General features: G+C 46.3%; 1 protein-coding gene across 3 annotated transcripts in view; it reads left to right on the top strand.

Moving 5' to 3' along the window:
• Positions 1 to 299: 299 nt before the first annotated feature.
• The window catches only part of IFNAR1 (interferon alpha and beta receptor subunit 1), a 39,627-nt gene continuing 24,340 nt past the window's right edge, over positions 300 to 15,586 (top strand). The window contains exons 1-2 of one of the 3 annotated variants that reach the window (XM_077819179.1): positions 300 to 555; positions 10,569 to 10,692. In XM_077819179.1, coding sequence (XP_077675305.1) covers positions 501 to 555; positions 10,569 to 10,692 — 179 coding nt within the window. In that variant the 5' untranslated portion in view covers positions 300 to 500. The remainder of the gene's footprint in view (positions 556 to 10,568; positions 10,693 to 15,586) is intronic. The other 2 variants (XM_077819172.1, XM_077819187.1) reach the window with 2 other exon arrangements.

Genomic DNA, 15,586 nt, shown 5'->3' with positions numbered 1-15,586 from the left:
ACATATTAATTACCGTGACGGGTTTCCAATGAACCACCCAGTGCCCTCGGTCTGGGCCAATCTGTCCCACGTTATTTGCATTGCAGCTGCACTCAGAGGCCCAGACCAGGCTGAGGTGGGGGCACTGTGCTCGGAACTACACAGGCCCGTTTTCACGCTGCCCGTAGGCAGCAACCACACACACACACACACACACACACTGGGGCGCGCGGGCGAACGCCCGCAGCAGCTGGCTGCGGCCGTGACGTCACTCCCCACACTGCCCCCGCCGGCTCTCGCGCGAGCTCTGCCCGGGTTTCTGGGAAGAGCCGCTGTTTCGCTGAAGCCCGGAGGTGGTTGCGCCGCGGGAGGCCGGGGTGTGGCTCGAGGCAGCCGCTGGGGCCCCGGGTGGTTTCCGTTGATGTCCGTTATCCCGCGAGCTGGCCGGGGGGGTGGGTCCGGGGCTGAGGCGCGCAGCCGGCGGCAGCAAGAGCCTGGTGGCTAGAGCCCCCCGCGGCAGGATGGCGCTGCCGGAGCTGCTGCTGCTGCTGCTGGCGGCGGCTCCTCTCGGCGCAGGTGAGCGCGGCGGCAATTGCCGGGGGGGGCAGGCTGTGGGGGGAAGGGGGTTTGGCGCGCCTCCCTCTCCCCCCCCCCCCAACCCGATTTGTGTCCGCCGCGGGGTTTAGCTGCGCGTCCAGCCTGCGGCCTCGGAGCCCGCCCGAGTCCAGCCCTCGACTCTGCCGGGCTGTGTCTGCCGCGCCTCGCCCCCGGGCCGCCAGCGAGGGCAGCCCCCGTAGTGGCAGCGGGACGAGACCTCCGGCCTCGCTTGCGCCGCTGTCCGCCGGCGGCGGGGCTGCTCCACCGGGGGCTCGCCCGCCTGCCCGCCCGCGCCGGGGGAGAGGGTCCCAAGCGGGCTGTTACAGTGGGTTCGTTAAACGGCCATGTGGCGTCACAGTGGCCTGAATGTGGGTCAGTTCCGTTTCCTTGGAAGTGGCTGGAACTGAACTGAGTCAGGCCGTGTCTGCGCTACAGCACTGAGCACCTCGCTGGCGTTGGCAGGCGGCCCCCGCGGTGATTAGATCGCGTGCGCGCGTGTGTGCGCGCGCAGACTGGGCGCTTTGTGCCGGCGATGAGGGTCTGCCCCGGGAGCGCTTGTCTCGGTTGTATTGTCGGGGTGGGGGTATAGCTCCTGGCAGCCAGTAACCGTAGGCGTAAGCAAGGCTGTGTCTACACCGACGCTGCCTTGACCCTAATGACATCCTGAGGTGATGGTGGGGGGAAGTGTCACACAATCCCCAGTTTTTTTGCCAGATTAGGAGTTGGGCTGAGTGTGGCTGAAGTGATGTGCCTAGGAAAATAATGCTCAAATAAATTGGTTAGTCTCTAAGGTGCCACAAGTCCTCCTTTTCTTTTTGCGAATACAGACTAACAGGGCTGCTACTCTGAAACGTGCCTAGGAAAGGCACTGGCACCTAGCGCTCCTGTTGAGCCCTGCTAGGAGGTGCCTGGGGGCAGGGAAGAGGGTCTCAGCTGGCTGTACAGCTCTGCCAGAGGGAGCTCAGGGAAGTCCACTGACTCCCATCCCTTCGTCACCCTAAGCTGCAGTTACTGATGCTTGGCAGTAGGTGGCTGGAGCCTCTGCCTGCAGTGGGGAGGTAATGGGAGAAGCGAGGAAGGAGCTGTGATGGGAGTGGAGACAATTTGGTTCCAGTTGGAGCAGTTGTGGAAGGCATGAGAGGAGTGGGAAAGGGCCCAGAGGAGAGGCAGTCATGTGCTCCCGCCGACCTTTAAATTATGTCCACCCCACTATCAAGAGTTAAGTGTTGCCTCTGATTACATTGACCATGACTCTACGCCAGAGGTGGGCAAACGACGGGATGGGGGGTCCAGGAGCGGTCAGGGAGAAGGGGGAGTTGGATGGGGCAGGGGTCCCAGGAAGGAGAGTGGGGTTTGGATGGGTCAGCAGGGGGCAGTTGGGGTGGGGAGTCCAGGGGCGGTCAGGGGACAGAGAGCAGGGAGGGTGGATGGGATAGGGGTCCAGGGGGGCCGTCAGAGAACAGGTGGGGTTGGATTGGATGGGACAGGGGTCTGGGAGGGCCATCGGGGGTGAGAAGCAGGGAGGTAGGATAGGGGGCCGGGCCATGCCTGGCTGTTGGGGGAGGCACAACCTTCCCTAACCAGCCCTTCATACAATTTCAGAAACCCGGTGCGGCCCTCGGGCCAAAAAGTTTGCCCACCCCTGCTCGATGCTGCTCGGGGAGGTAGTGTTGCTATATTGGCGTAGAGAGGCGCTTATGTTGGGAGGAGCCAAACTTACATGAAAACACTTCCACAGTTAGGTCAACACAAAGCAGCTTATGTTGACCTAGTCCTGTTGTGTAGGCCAGGCTCAGCACACAAGATAGGTGAGGTAATATGTTTTATTGGACCAATTTAATTTTGGTGAGATAGACAAGCTTTCAAGATTACACAGAGCTCGTCTTCTGGTCTGGGACAGATATTCAGTGTCCCACTTAATTACAAGATGGAGCAGTCATGGGGGGAAAGGGAGGGAAGAAAGCTGCTGGAGGGGGAAAGTTAGCAGGTTACTGATCGTTGTAATAAGTCATAAATCCAGTGTCCCTATATAACCCATGATTTTTAATGTTTAGCAAAGTTGTAAATTTAAGCTCCCAGGGTCGTCTTTTGAAGGTGTTGTGCAGGTTTCCTTTGAGAATGAGGACTGAGAGGTCAGATCTGGAGTGATCACTGTGTGAAAAGTAGTACTTGTGGCACCTTAGAGACTAACCAATTTATTTGAGCATAAGCTTTTGTGAGCTACAGCTCACTTCATCGGATGCATACTGTGGAAAGTGTAGAAGATCTTTTTATATACACACAAAGCATGAAAAAATACCTCCTCCCACCCCACTCTCCTGCTGGTAATAGCTTATCTAAAGTGATCACTCTCCTTACAATGTGTAGGATAATCAAGTTGGGCCATTTCCATCACAAATCCAGGTTTTCTCACCCCCCACACACACACAAACCCACTCTCCTGCTGGTAGTAGCTTATCTAAAGTGACCACTCTCCTTACAATGTGTATGATATTCAAGGTGGGCCACTTCCAGCACAAATCCAGGGTTCAACAAGAACGTCTGGGGCTGGGGGGGGGGGGGGGGTAGGAAAAAACAAGGGGAAATAGGTTACCTTGCATAATGACTTAGCCACTCCAGGTCTCTATTCAAGCCTAAGTTAATTGTACCCAATTTGCAAATGAATTCCAATTCAACAGTTTCTCGCTGGAGTCTGGATTTGAAGGTTTTTTGTTGTAATATAGCAACTTTCATGTCTGTAATCGCGTGACCAGAGAGATTGATGTGTTCTCCGACTGGTTTATGCATGTTATAATTCTTGACATCTGATTTGTGTCCATTTATTCTTTTACGTAGAGACTGTCCAGTTTGACCAATGTACATAGCAGAGGGGCATTGCTGGCACATGATGGCATATATCACATTGGTAGATGTGCAGGTGAACGAGCTTCTGATAGTGTGGCTGATGTTGTTAGGCCCTGTGATGGTGTCCCCTGAATAGATAGGTGGGCACAGTTGGCAACGGGCTTTGTTGCAAGGATAAGTTCCTGGGTTAGTGGTTCTGTTGTGTGGTATGTGGTTGTTGGTGAGTATTTGCTTCAGGTTGGGGGGCTGTCTGTAGGCAAGGACTGGCCTGTCTCCCAAGATTTGTGAGAGCGTTGGGTCATCCTTCAGGATAGGTTGTAGATCCTTAATAAAGCATTGGAGGGGTTTTAGTTGGGGGCTGAAGGTGACAGCTAGTGGCGTTCTGTTATTTTCTTTGTTAGGCCTGTCCTGTAGTAGGTGACTTCTGGGAACTCTTCTGGCTCTATCAATCTGTTTCTTCACTTCTGCAGGTTTGTATTGTAGTTGTAAGAATGCTTGATAGAGATCTTGTAGGTGTTTGTCTCTGTCTGAGGGGTTGGAGCAAATGCGGTTGTATCGCAGAGCTTGGCTGTAGACGATGGATCGTGTGGTGTGGTCAGGGTGAAAGCTGGAGGCATGTAGGTAGGAATAGCGGTCAGTAGGTTTCCGGTATAGGGTGGTGTTTATGTGACCATTGTTTATTAGCACTGTAGTGTCCAGAAAGTGGATCTCTTGTGTGGACTGGTCCAGGCTGAGGTTGATGGTGAGATGGAAATTGTTGAAATCATGGTGGAATTCCTCAAGGGCTTCTTTTCCATGGGTCCAGATGATGAAGATGTCATCAATATAGCGCAAGTAGAGTAGGGGCGTTAGGGGACGAGAGCTGAGGAAGCGTTGTTCTAAGTCAGCCATAAAAATGTTGGCATACTGTGGGGCGATGTGGGTACCCATAGCAGTGCCGCTGATCTGAAGGTATACGTTGTCCCCAAATGAGAAATAGTTATGGGTAAGGACAAAGTCACAAAGTTCAGCCACCAGGTTAGCAGTGACATTATCGGGGATAGTGTTCTTGACGGCTTGTAGTCCATCTTTTTGTGGAATGTTGGTGTAGAGGGCTTCTACATCCATAGTGGCCAGGATGGTGTTATCAGGAAGATCACCGATGGATTGTAGTTTGCTCAGGAAGTCAGTGGTGTCTCGAAGGTAGCTGGGAGTGCTGGTAGCGTCGGGCCTGAGGAGGGAGTCTACATAGCCAGACAATCCTGCTGTCAGGGTGCCAATGCCTGAGATGATGGGGCACCCAGGATTTCCAGGTTTATGGATCTTGGGTAGTAGATAGAATATCCCAGGTCGGGGTTCCAGGGGTGTGTCTGTGCGGATTTGATCTTGTGCTTTTTCAGGGAGTTTCTTGAGCAAATGCTGTAGTTTCTTTTGGTAACTCTGAGTGGGATCAGAGGGTAATGGCTTGTAGAAAGTGGTGTTGGAGAGCTGCTGAGTGAAAAGTGTGCACCCATAGGGTGATGTGGTATTTTTGTCTTATCATTTTCTGTGTTTCTTCGAGAGTGTAACGATTGTCTTGTTTCACTCACGTAGTTGTTGTTTGGGTATTTAGTGCACTAGATGAAGTACATCACATGTGATAGGCATGTGTGGGACCCATGGATCTTGAAAAGTGCATTGTCGAAGTTGTTGGTCATTGTACCAGTAGAGAGATGTCTGCAGGATTTACATCTGTTGTGTTCTGGCAGGGACTCGTGCTGCTTTGAGTTGGTGTGTCTTGGTCTGCTGGGAACTTGCTTCTGGTGTGCATGTGTGTGTTGGTGGGGGGAGGGTGTTTGAAGGCCGGAAGAGGAGGTTCAGGAAAAATTGAAGTACGAGTTCTAATTGTTTGGTACCCCATATGGGTTCCATTGTGGGGTGGTAGGTGACAACTTAGTTCCTTTTCCCCTTAGGACTGGAGAATTATTAACAGGCCATTTCACCTTGAATGGTCCCTTGAAATATGTGGTGACTACCTATGCTGAACAATCTGTTTCCTCTTGTATTTTGCTGTGCCACTCTGAGGGCTTGTCTGCACCACGCAGCTTTTAGCTACGGGGCTGTGTCGACACAGCCTTATCGCTAAAAGTTGGCATGTGTAAAGGCTCTTTGTCAGCACTTTTGCCGACAAAATATTGCCACCCCCGCGAGCGGCATTCAGTTTGTCGGCAGGAGGCTCCTGCCGACCAAGCCGTGTTCACGCTGCCACTTGCCTGGGCAAAACTTTTGTCTTTCAGGGGCCGGGGAGGATTTTTTAAGCACCTGTGAAAGACAAAAGTTTTGTCAACAACTTGGCAGTGTAGACAAAGCCTTAGTACCTTTCCCAGATGTGAAGAAGAGCTCCATGTAAGCTCAAAAGTTGTCTCTCTCGCCAACAGAAGTTGATCCAATAAAAGATATTACCTCACCCATCTTGTCTCTCTAATGCCTGGTACCAACAGGTCTACAATACCACTGCATAAACTGAATTAAGGCCACTTTAATTCTCATTGAGGGCAACCACGTTGGGGTTTAATGCGGTTTAACTAATGCATTTCAAATTCACACTTGAATTCAGATTGATTTTTCTTGAGTGTCCTTGTGTAGACAAGCCCTATGATTCTCTCTGTCCACTGTAAACCAGTTACAGAAGCCCCATTGGAGACATCCTTGACTTCCCCCTTCCACCCCTCCCCCTGTTCACCTTAGCCAGCTACATCAAGGTACAGATTGCTTGGTCTGCACTAATGTTTTACAATGTGTCAGCTATCATGTGCTAGCTATCACCTTGTAAAAACAACTCCATTTTTCCTGGGGTAGATGTGATCAAAGAGGGTTTTTGAATTTTGTTCAGGCAAGGGCTTGTGTGCATTGTGGGGTAATGCACACTATAGTGTGCTATTTCTGAACCACGATAACATATTGAACACTAACATCTTTGTCCATGTAGACCCTGCTGGGGCTCATTAAATGTTTCCTAGTGCACTTTTACATAGGGCTGGCTGTATTATTTTATCACAAGGGAATATTTGAATATAGATTGAGCAAATGAAGGGATTTTAAAAAAATCCATGCAACCATGGATGGTTATGTAATGCAGGGTGATAATAATCATGTGAATTATCAATCTGTTTGATTTAGGACTGAGACTGACAGATTTTTTTCTTTCTAATATTTGGCACTCCTGTCTGTATACTTTATTGGCTCTGGTGTGGAGAGCCTTATTATTGTAAAATAACTCTCAGCTAGTGTTCGTATAGGGACACTGAGCAATTCCATATTCTTCCACTTGTTCACAGTATTAATGTAAAAAGTTATATTAATAAAGGCAGATACAACTCAGAGTTCGAAATGAAAAAACAAAAAATGCCTTGATCACACAAAATACTATTTTTTTCTTAAATTTATTTAGTGTACAACTAGTGGTGGCATTTGTGAGTGTATCTGTGTTGCAGTGGAGAAAAGAAATGGGAATTCTCAGGTCTTTACTGAAAGAGTTGGAGTTTATGGGAAAGGATGAGCATTTCATTCGGTGTTAGGAGGGGAAAGAGGCATATGGAAAGGGGTGGACAAGGGTGATCTGCCTATCTGGGAAGCTGGCCACCAGTGACATCCCTTAGAGATTGCTGCTACACTTGTGTTTAGTGACACACTCAATCTTGTGTGTGTCTTCTTTTACAAAGATGAAACTCTTTAGTCATCATATGAATAGATGAAATAACCTTTAAAACTGTGGATGAGATTGAAAACAAACACAAGATAACTTTAAATGTGAAAATAGTATCTTGTGGTTGTCTGAAGTTTCTTTTCCATGATGTGTTCATGTCTGACTGTAATATTTTCCAGTGAAAGAAACTGTTTGTGTGTGAGAGAACAAAAGGGGACCTTCAAATTAATGTTTATGAAAGTGCTTTGAGGATTTCTCTGAAGTGAACTTAAGGGAGCATGGTTTGGGGACTTTTTATGTGTACATATGTACAAATGGAGTAAGATAAGTGGCAGTTCCTTTGAAGTCAAAAGGACACGGTCAACTTTAAAATCACACTTCTGTCTGGAGTTTTGTAACACCTACAGTTATAGTAATCTTAGGGAGTAACTAGTCAGTTAAAAAGTCAATGAAACATTTTTTCTATTTAGTTTTGCATTTGACAGCACTGTGTATAGTTGATTTTATTGATTCTCTTGTATAGCCAGCTAGCTCCCAATCCTGCAAACATTCACATTTATACTTAACTTCACACCATGAGTATCCAGTTGAGTTAGTTGTGAATTCAGTGGAACTGCTCACGTTCATGAGGCTAAGTATGTGTATAAGTGTTTACATAATTGGGGTTTTGGTCATTTTCACCTTAGCTGAAAAAGCATTGTAAACGTTAAGAGGAGAATGATTTTGAAAAATAAATCAGGACAAGCTCTTTAAAGAGTGCTCTATCAGAAACTAGTTTTTTTTTTTAAAATAATCATTTAAAAGCATTAAAGTTGACAATGTCCCTTTTAAAGATCACGAGCCGCTTTAATCTGCTTGTGTTAAGATAGACAATGCTTTTATTTTTTTTAAAAAAGTAAAACCTTTACAGTGTTAGAACATGAATGCTTTTGTTGAAGAAAACAATACACTGAATTTCATGTTGTTCTTTTCACCCAAATCTTAAATAGCCCTTCCTTTTTACACCTCTGGTGTCTGGCCCTGGAAATATCCAGTCACTCTTCGGCTACGGTTTTTTCTCTTCAACTATTACAAGTCTTTGCTATAACATGGTGTCTAGCTAAAGTAATTTACGAGCATGTGTTTGTGGCTGGAGCTGCTCTGCTACACAGATGTTTGATTAGTAAGAAAATTATTTCCTCCTTTCCTTCCTTTGTGATCATCATACAACATATGCTAAAAAGCTTACTGTATATGGTTGACTGAAAAGAATAGCAAGTTTGAATGTGTTGCAGAATTTCTTAAATATAGTCCAGGGGTTCTCAAACTGGGGGTCACAAGGTTATAACGTGGGCGGTTGTGAGCTGTCAGCCTCCACCCCAAACGCTTCTTTGCCTCCAGCATTTATAATGGTGTTAAATATGTAAAATAGTGTTTTTAATCTATAAGGGGGGGTCACACTCAGAGGTTTGCTGTGTGAAAGGGATCACCAGTACAAAACTTTGAGAACCACTGATATAGTCTGTGAAGGTTCACTGAACTTCTTTCTCTCCAGCTCCTGTGATCTCATGAATTATGGCCCCGGGAGTTAACACTTTTCTGCTGATAGCACTTGATATCTTTAGCACCTCCCAAGACGTGCCCCCTCCCTTTTTTTTCTTTTTTTTTTAAAAAGAATTTGGCACATTTTTCTTATGGGATACTTGGTTGAACTTAAGACTTACATTGGACAAGCATGTTTGCTAAAATTTTAAAAATGGTTATAACAAAGTAAAAGGGATACAATCTCAATATTTGTGTATTAAACTAAGCTTTATTACTGATATCCCATTAGAAACTTAAAGTGCAGTTCTAGACTGAGAAGTGACTGTTGAGAATTTTATTGATTCCTGTTTTACTGCTTCAGTGAATTCCAGCTCAGATTTTCTCAGTTTACATGTCTCCCCCTACCCATTCCTCTGCCCTTCCTATCAACCTCTGCAGCCTCAGCTTGGGAGCCAAGACAAAAGTCAAGGCTATGTTCTTTTTGGCTCACAGGTTATTACCAGTAATAAATATTCAGTCCAACTGCTGCCCTCTATTACACCTGTGTGACCCCATTGTCTTCAATTAATGGCCATAGTTAAACCTCTGCTACCCTACTCCTTTCACTGAGGGTTGCATAATTCAAAGACAATAATGTTGCAAAAGTGGCCTTGTAAATGGAATTTATTTACCCACTGTAATGTTACACGAGTAAGAAAATAATCTCTCATTCTCGCAGAGTTGTTACTTTTTCAGGGCAGACAGTAGTAAAAAAAAAAAATCTGATCTTTTTCACAAAATGGAGGTCATATGATTTTGTATACATACAGAGCGCAGATCGCTGAGGAAGAAGGAGCCATTTTTACACACTCACTCTTCAGAGTAGAAATACTTAAAAATCTAATCTGTTTTCGGATCAAAACTTATCAACCATGCAACTACTTTTTTCTGACATCTGAAAATGAAGGCAGCTTGCTGGAAATCCTCTACTTCCTGTGTACTGACAGGGTGACATGTTCTTGTGCCATGCATGCTCTGCACTATAGAATTAGGTAACAGTCTTTCCTTCCATTTCTTAAAGGAATATTTTATTAAAAAGTGGGACAGTTGTTGTCTGAAGAGTTACCATGTGTTATGTATTAAAAAAAAAAAAAAAGTCTGCAAGTTTCGTTTCCTTTATCTCCACTCTTATGCACACACAATAACTGTCTTCCCATTGCCTGCCACCATTTTCCTCTCTTCAAAATAACAACAAAAAATCTGTTCAAGACTGATTCCCATTTCCCCACCATCTCCATCATCCTGAAATAAAAAGATGGTTATTCATCCATCTTCAGTCTCCTCTCTGCTCATTCTTGTTTGTCTTGATGCATTTTTACCCTTTACCCTCCAACCTTTTTATGGAGGAGACTAACCAGCACTACTCTTCCTCAAGAGGAAATGTTGGGTTGCTGCAAAGGAATCCCAGGGTCATAATGTGTGGAGCAGTCTTTGTGGTGATTGTGTCTCGGAGTATATTGTAGTAGGAAGAAAGGTCATAGATCTTCTGGGTCCATTTTACAGCTGTGAAATGGTTCAGAGCAGCAGAGGCATCTCTAGTAGAGCTTGTAGCAGACATCTCAAGCACTGAAAACTGCCGCTGCACTTGCTTTTTAAATGCTTTGGTTGATGTACGTTCAGAACCAGTGGATTCTCCCATGCACTAAGTCTTGAAACTCTGTATAAAAAGAGAAAAAAATTGAATCCCAGTTATAGAGGAGAAATCTGTCTTAACAGGCTAAGAAGCCATGAATTATCTTGCTATGTCAATAGGCTTGAGTACTTTTAAACTGTACTAAACTTGGTATTCTATTTTAATTTTTAACATGTAAAGATTACTGTTGTGGAACTGATGTCACACATCCTTAAACTTTGTGTACAATAACATTTTCTCCAACTTCTTCCTATCTCTCCCCCTCTCCCTGTCCCAACATTTTTGTAGGCCAAATGAATCTGACAAGTCCTCAGAATGTTCAAGTCGATGTTGTAAACACAAATTTCACTCTAAGATGGAGCTGGGATAGTGAGAATGACTTCAATGTGACATTTTCAGCTCAATACCAACGGTAAGCTTACTGTTTTACTGTGAGCCAAAATTATTTGACATCCATTTCCACAGAAAGTAAGAAGGAGAAAAAACAAAACAAAAACCCACCACTGTGGTTTGTTTTGTTTATTGATATAAAAATTGTTAAAAATGAGCACAAGAGCACACTGGTGATCTAAGAAAAGTGATGTTTTTATAGTGGTTTGTGTGCTTCTTTTCATCACTGCGTAGTTTGAACATGTAGCCACATTTTTAACACCTAAAATCTGGAACTGTTTTTGGTTACAAGAGTTTCAAAACATTGATGTAAGAGCCTGCAGACATAACACAAATTTATCTAAAGTAAGGCTATCCCTGAGTATATCAAATTGAACAGCATGGACAGACTAATCTAAAAATTTAGTACCAAATGTGCACACGGTTAATTTATATATGTATATTCTGTATTTGTGAAGCTGTGTTGCATGCGTTTCAGTCGTGCCACCATTACAGACAAAAACACCCCAGCACACCGTGCTCTCTCACTGTCCATCAACATGTGAAGGGTCAGGTCATGCACTGCTAACTGGTGCCACAGGACTGCCCCAGAGATTTGTGGATACGCAGGATTGAATTAGTTCTGGGAATTTCATTACACCGTGCCTAGTCAATGTCATCAACTGTGGTGACTCTGGCTGGTGCAGTAGACCTCAGTAGACTATCCATGTTTGTTGCGACGCTTTTTCGGGGTACCCAGAACCATAAGCCACTGTTACATGCAAGGCAAGGTTAAGACTAGGAGAGTCTCAAGGAGTATGCTGGTGAAGCTGATAGACTGGTGTGGCAGGGAGCTGACTCACAGTTTAAGATCCAGCAAAACTCTCCCTTGCTGAGGCAGAGGGGTAAAATTCAGAGAGTCCCAGTTCCTGAACCCACTGGAAAAGAATTCCCCTACAGCATCCAGACCTTGTCACTTGGTGCCCACAGAAGTACCAAGTGTGCTGTCTCAAAAAAGACAGACTACGCGCCAGTCTGTTAGCTCAACTGAGATTGCACACTTCGCTTTAATATAACAGCACTGATGTGATTATGGTAAAACTAAAATTAAATTTATTAATGAACAGATTTAAGTGATACTAAACAAAGATAATAGAAACAGAAAAGGATACAAGTAAACCATGCTTCCTAGTGTCTATAATTTAACAGATTACAATCCTAGTCTCAGGCAATTTCTCACCTACAGTTCACTTTCAGCATCTTCAACCCACAGCGTTGGGGGATCTACCTTTCACAGATTCCAAGTGTGTTTGGCCCCTTTTTTGTCTCTTAAGTGATGGATAACAAAGGAGTCCTTTTTCTTTCCTTTTACAATCTAGAAAGCCTTTGAAACATATTTGAAAAATAAACACAGAAAAAGTTCCTCTCTCCTGTTGCTTGTTCTTCATGGTGCAGGTGCCAAGCCCCTTCATCCTCTGGTCAACTTGCTTACTCAATTGGCTTGATCACTTTGTTTACCTTAGATGCAAATGTACTTTTATTGTCCTTTTCTTGTTATCAAGCCACAGTGTTTTTCTCATCTGCCTGTTAGCTTGATCCATGGAGACAGGCAAATCCACATTCCTTTATCTAGGGCAAGCTTGTTTATCAACTGCCTTCACAACATTTTTAACACAAGAATGGCCATACTGGGTCGGACCAGTGGTCCATCTAGCACATGATCCTATCTTCTGACAGTAGCTGGTGCCAGATGCTTGGGAGGGAATGAACAGAACAGGGAAGATATCAAGTGATCCATCCCCTGTCCTCCATTCCCAACTTTTGGCATTTGGAGGCTTAGGAACACTGTGATTAGGTGTAAAGGCTGCACATGGATGAGGTAGGGGCCAGAGAGGCCCTGGTAGCAGGGCTAACCCCATCCCTCTGGCCTTGTCAATCATGCATGATAGGGAGGAGGTCTTTAAAAGGGAGGAAGCTGCAGTCAGCAGTGGGGGAAGGAGCTGGATCACCCTAAGCAGCAGACTGCAGGAGCTGTGGAGGGAACTTCTGGGCAGAAAACCTTCAAACTGACCCGAGCAGAGTGCAGTGGATTCTCAGGGCAAGACGGACAAGCTGAGCCCATCCCAGAAACTAAGCCAGAGCGATTTCCCCAAACCTATTGCTCAGGGGCAGGATTGTTGACAGCACTATAGACTTGCCACTTCCCCCACCCCCGTTTGCTGGGATTGCAGGGAGGGTGTATCCCTGAATGTGTGGGAGTTCTTGACTTTCATTTTGATCTTCAAGTCAGAGAGACTTAAGGAGCTCCACAAAGGGAAGAAACCCCCTGGTAATTGTGGGGAAGTGGGACCTGGGTTGTGACCATCCAGTGTAGTTCACTGGGTGTGGTCAGGTTCCCCCACTGCCTGAGCAAGGAACCATCAAGGACTGCGTTACAGACATGCAGAGCATGGGGTTGTGTCCCTGACCATCTTGGCTAATAGCCACTGATGGACCTAACCTCCATAAGAGCATATTAAGAACATACATACATTACACAATGATATTCATGACCAGTGTGTCACCAGTTTTCATACGATACATTACAAGACATTGTTGGGTTAATTATTCCGACTCTGTTGGTTGTAGTGAGTTTATCAGACCTGTTGGGATTTATTGTTACATAACCATGCGCCCTTTGCCAGTTGCCATAAAGGAGCTCTTAGGGTCTCAGTTGGATAATGGAATGACTTATGTGTAGGGCCCCCATGGCCGTGAAATCTGCCAGGGAGGGGCAGGGCTGGGGGCACCCCAGCCTGTGCTCCTATCATGCACCAAACTCTGGCTGCTAGTCCTGGTGGGGCTGGGGACTTGCTTGCTTTTCTCTTTCACGGGCTGCTCCTGGGGCCAGTGAGACCCACCTCTAGGAACCTCCCCCAGCTGCAGGAAGCTCCACACCTCCACCCTGCTTACTTCCCCCATCGCTCCCCAGCTGTGGGCAGAGGGGTCGTTGTACATGGAGCAGCAGCAGAGCTTCTTGCAGATTGTGAGGGGGGGGAGGTGGCTCCCGGAGGTGGATCTGACCCAGCCCTGGGAGCAGCTCCTGCAGGAGAAAAGGAAGTCCTGTCCCTCTCCAGTCCGGCCAAGACTAGCAGTTAGAGCCTAACGCATAGTAGGAGCCCCTGATGGAGGCACCCCCAGTCAACAGCATCGGAACTGGGGCAGCTAGGGGGCCATGCCCCTCCACTTTTTAATGTGGGTGTAGCTTGGGGGGCAGAGGGCAGCATTGCCCCCACAAACTGCAAGACTTGCACAGTTATCAGCTCCCCTGCTGCCTGCTGTTGCTGTCCCCTGCCCCTAAACTATGCCCATGTTAAAAAGGGGGGTGGGGGGGAACATGGCTCCGGATCCTGCAGTTCCAGCACTGGTCGCCCCCCCCCCCCACCCCACTTCTAAAAGGGTTCTGGCACCCATGTCCCCAGCCCTTCCCCATACCATCTCCAGGCCCAGCACTCGTGAGTTAAAGGGGCATTCGGCCAGCTGGGGGCGGGGGTGGGCCACAGTGCCCCCCAACCACAGGGCCCTGGGCGGTCACCCACCCATAATGCTGGCCCTGCCACCCTCCCCCCCCCCCCAAAGTGAGGGCCTCCACCATACCATGCAACCTTCACATCAGCACTGTCCCCTACTCTCCAACTGCCCAGCTCTGAAGGCAGCCCCTCCATCAGCAGCAGCTCAGAAGTAAGGGTGGCAATGCTGCAACCCCCTTACAATAGCCTTGTGGCACCCCTGCCCACAACCCTCTTATCGGTTGGGACCTCCATGCTTATAACACCCTGAAATTTCAGATGTAAGTATCTGAAATTTATGAAGTTGTCTACTTTTAAAATTCTCTGACTGTGAAATTGACCAAAATGGACTGTGACTTTGGTGGGGTCCTAATTATGTATCAGTGTGTAGATCTGTAGGTCTGTACCTGTGATGATATGAATGTTCTCAACGTGTTGAAAAAGTGAAAAATAGCAAATCCTAGAAACTTGAAAAGAAAAGGAGTACTTGTGGCACCTTAGAGACTAACCAATTTATTTGAGCATAAGCTTTCGTGAGCTACAGCTCACTTCATCGGATGCATTCAGTGGAAAATACAGTGAGGAGATTTATATACACACAGAACATGAAAAAATGGGTGTTTATCATGCACACTGTAAGGAGAGTGATCACTTAAGATGAGCTTTTACTAGCAGGAGAGTGGCGGGGGGGGGGGGGGGGAGAAAACCTTTTGAAGTGATAATCAAGGTGGGCCATTTCCAGCAGTTAACAAGAACGTCTGAGGAACAGTGGGGGGAATAAACAAGGGAAAATAGTTTTACTTTGTGTAATGACTCAACTACTCCCAGTCTCTATTTAAGGCTAAGTTAATTGTATGCAATTTGCAAATTAATTCCAATTCAGCAGTCTCTCGTTGGAGTCTGTTTTTGAAGTTTTTTTGTTGAAGAATAGCCACTTTTAAGTCAGAAATCAAGTGACCAGAGAGATTGAAGTGTTCTCCGACTGGTTTATGAGTGTTAAAATTCTTGACATCTGATTTGTGTCCATTTATTCTTTTACGTAGAGACTGTCCAGTTTGACCAAAGTACATGGCAGAGGGGCATTGCTGGCACACGATGGCATATATCACATTGGTAGATGCACAGGTGAACGAGCCTCTGATATTGTGGCTGATTTGATTAGGCCCTATGATGGTGTCCCCTGAATAGATATGTGGACTCAGTTGGCAACGGGCTTTGTTGCAAGGATAGGTTCCTGGGTTAGTGGTTCTGTTGTGTGGTGTGTGGTTGCTGGTGAGTATTTGCTTCAGGTTGGGGGGCTGTCTGTCCTTTTCTTTTTGCGAATACAGACTAACACAGCTGCTACTCTGAAACCTAGAAACTTGAGAATTTCACTATGAAAACACCAAA

The sequence above is a fragment of the Eretmochelys imbricata genome, chromosome 1 (assembly GCF_965152235.1).
Source record: "Eretmochelys imbricata isolate rEreImb1 chromosome 1, rEreImb1.hap1, whole genome shotgun sequence".
NCBI lineage: Eukaryota > Metazoa > Chordata > Testudines > Cheloniidae > Eretmochelys > Eretmochelys imbricata.
The sequence above is the reverse complement of the archived record's forward strand: the minus strand, read 5'-3'. Positions and strand labels throughout refer to the sequence as shown.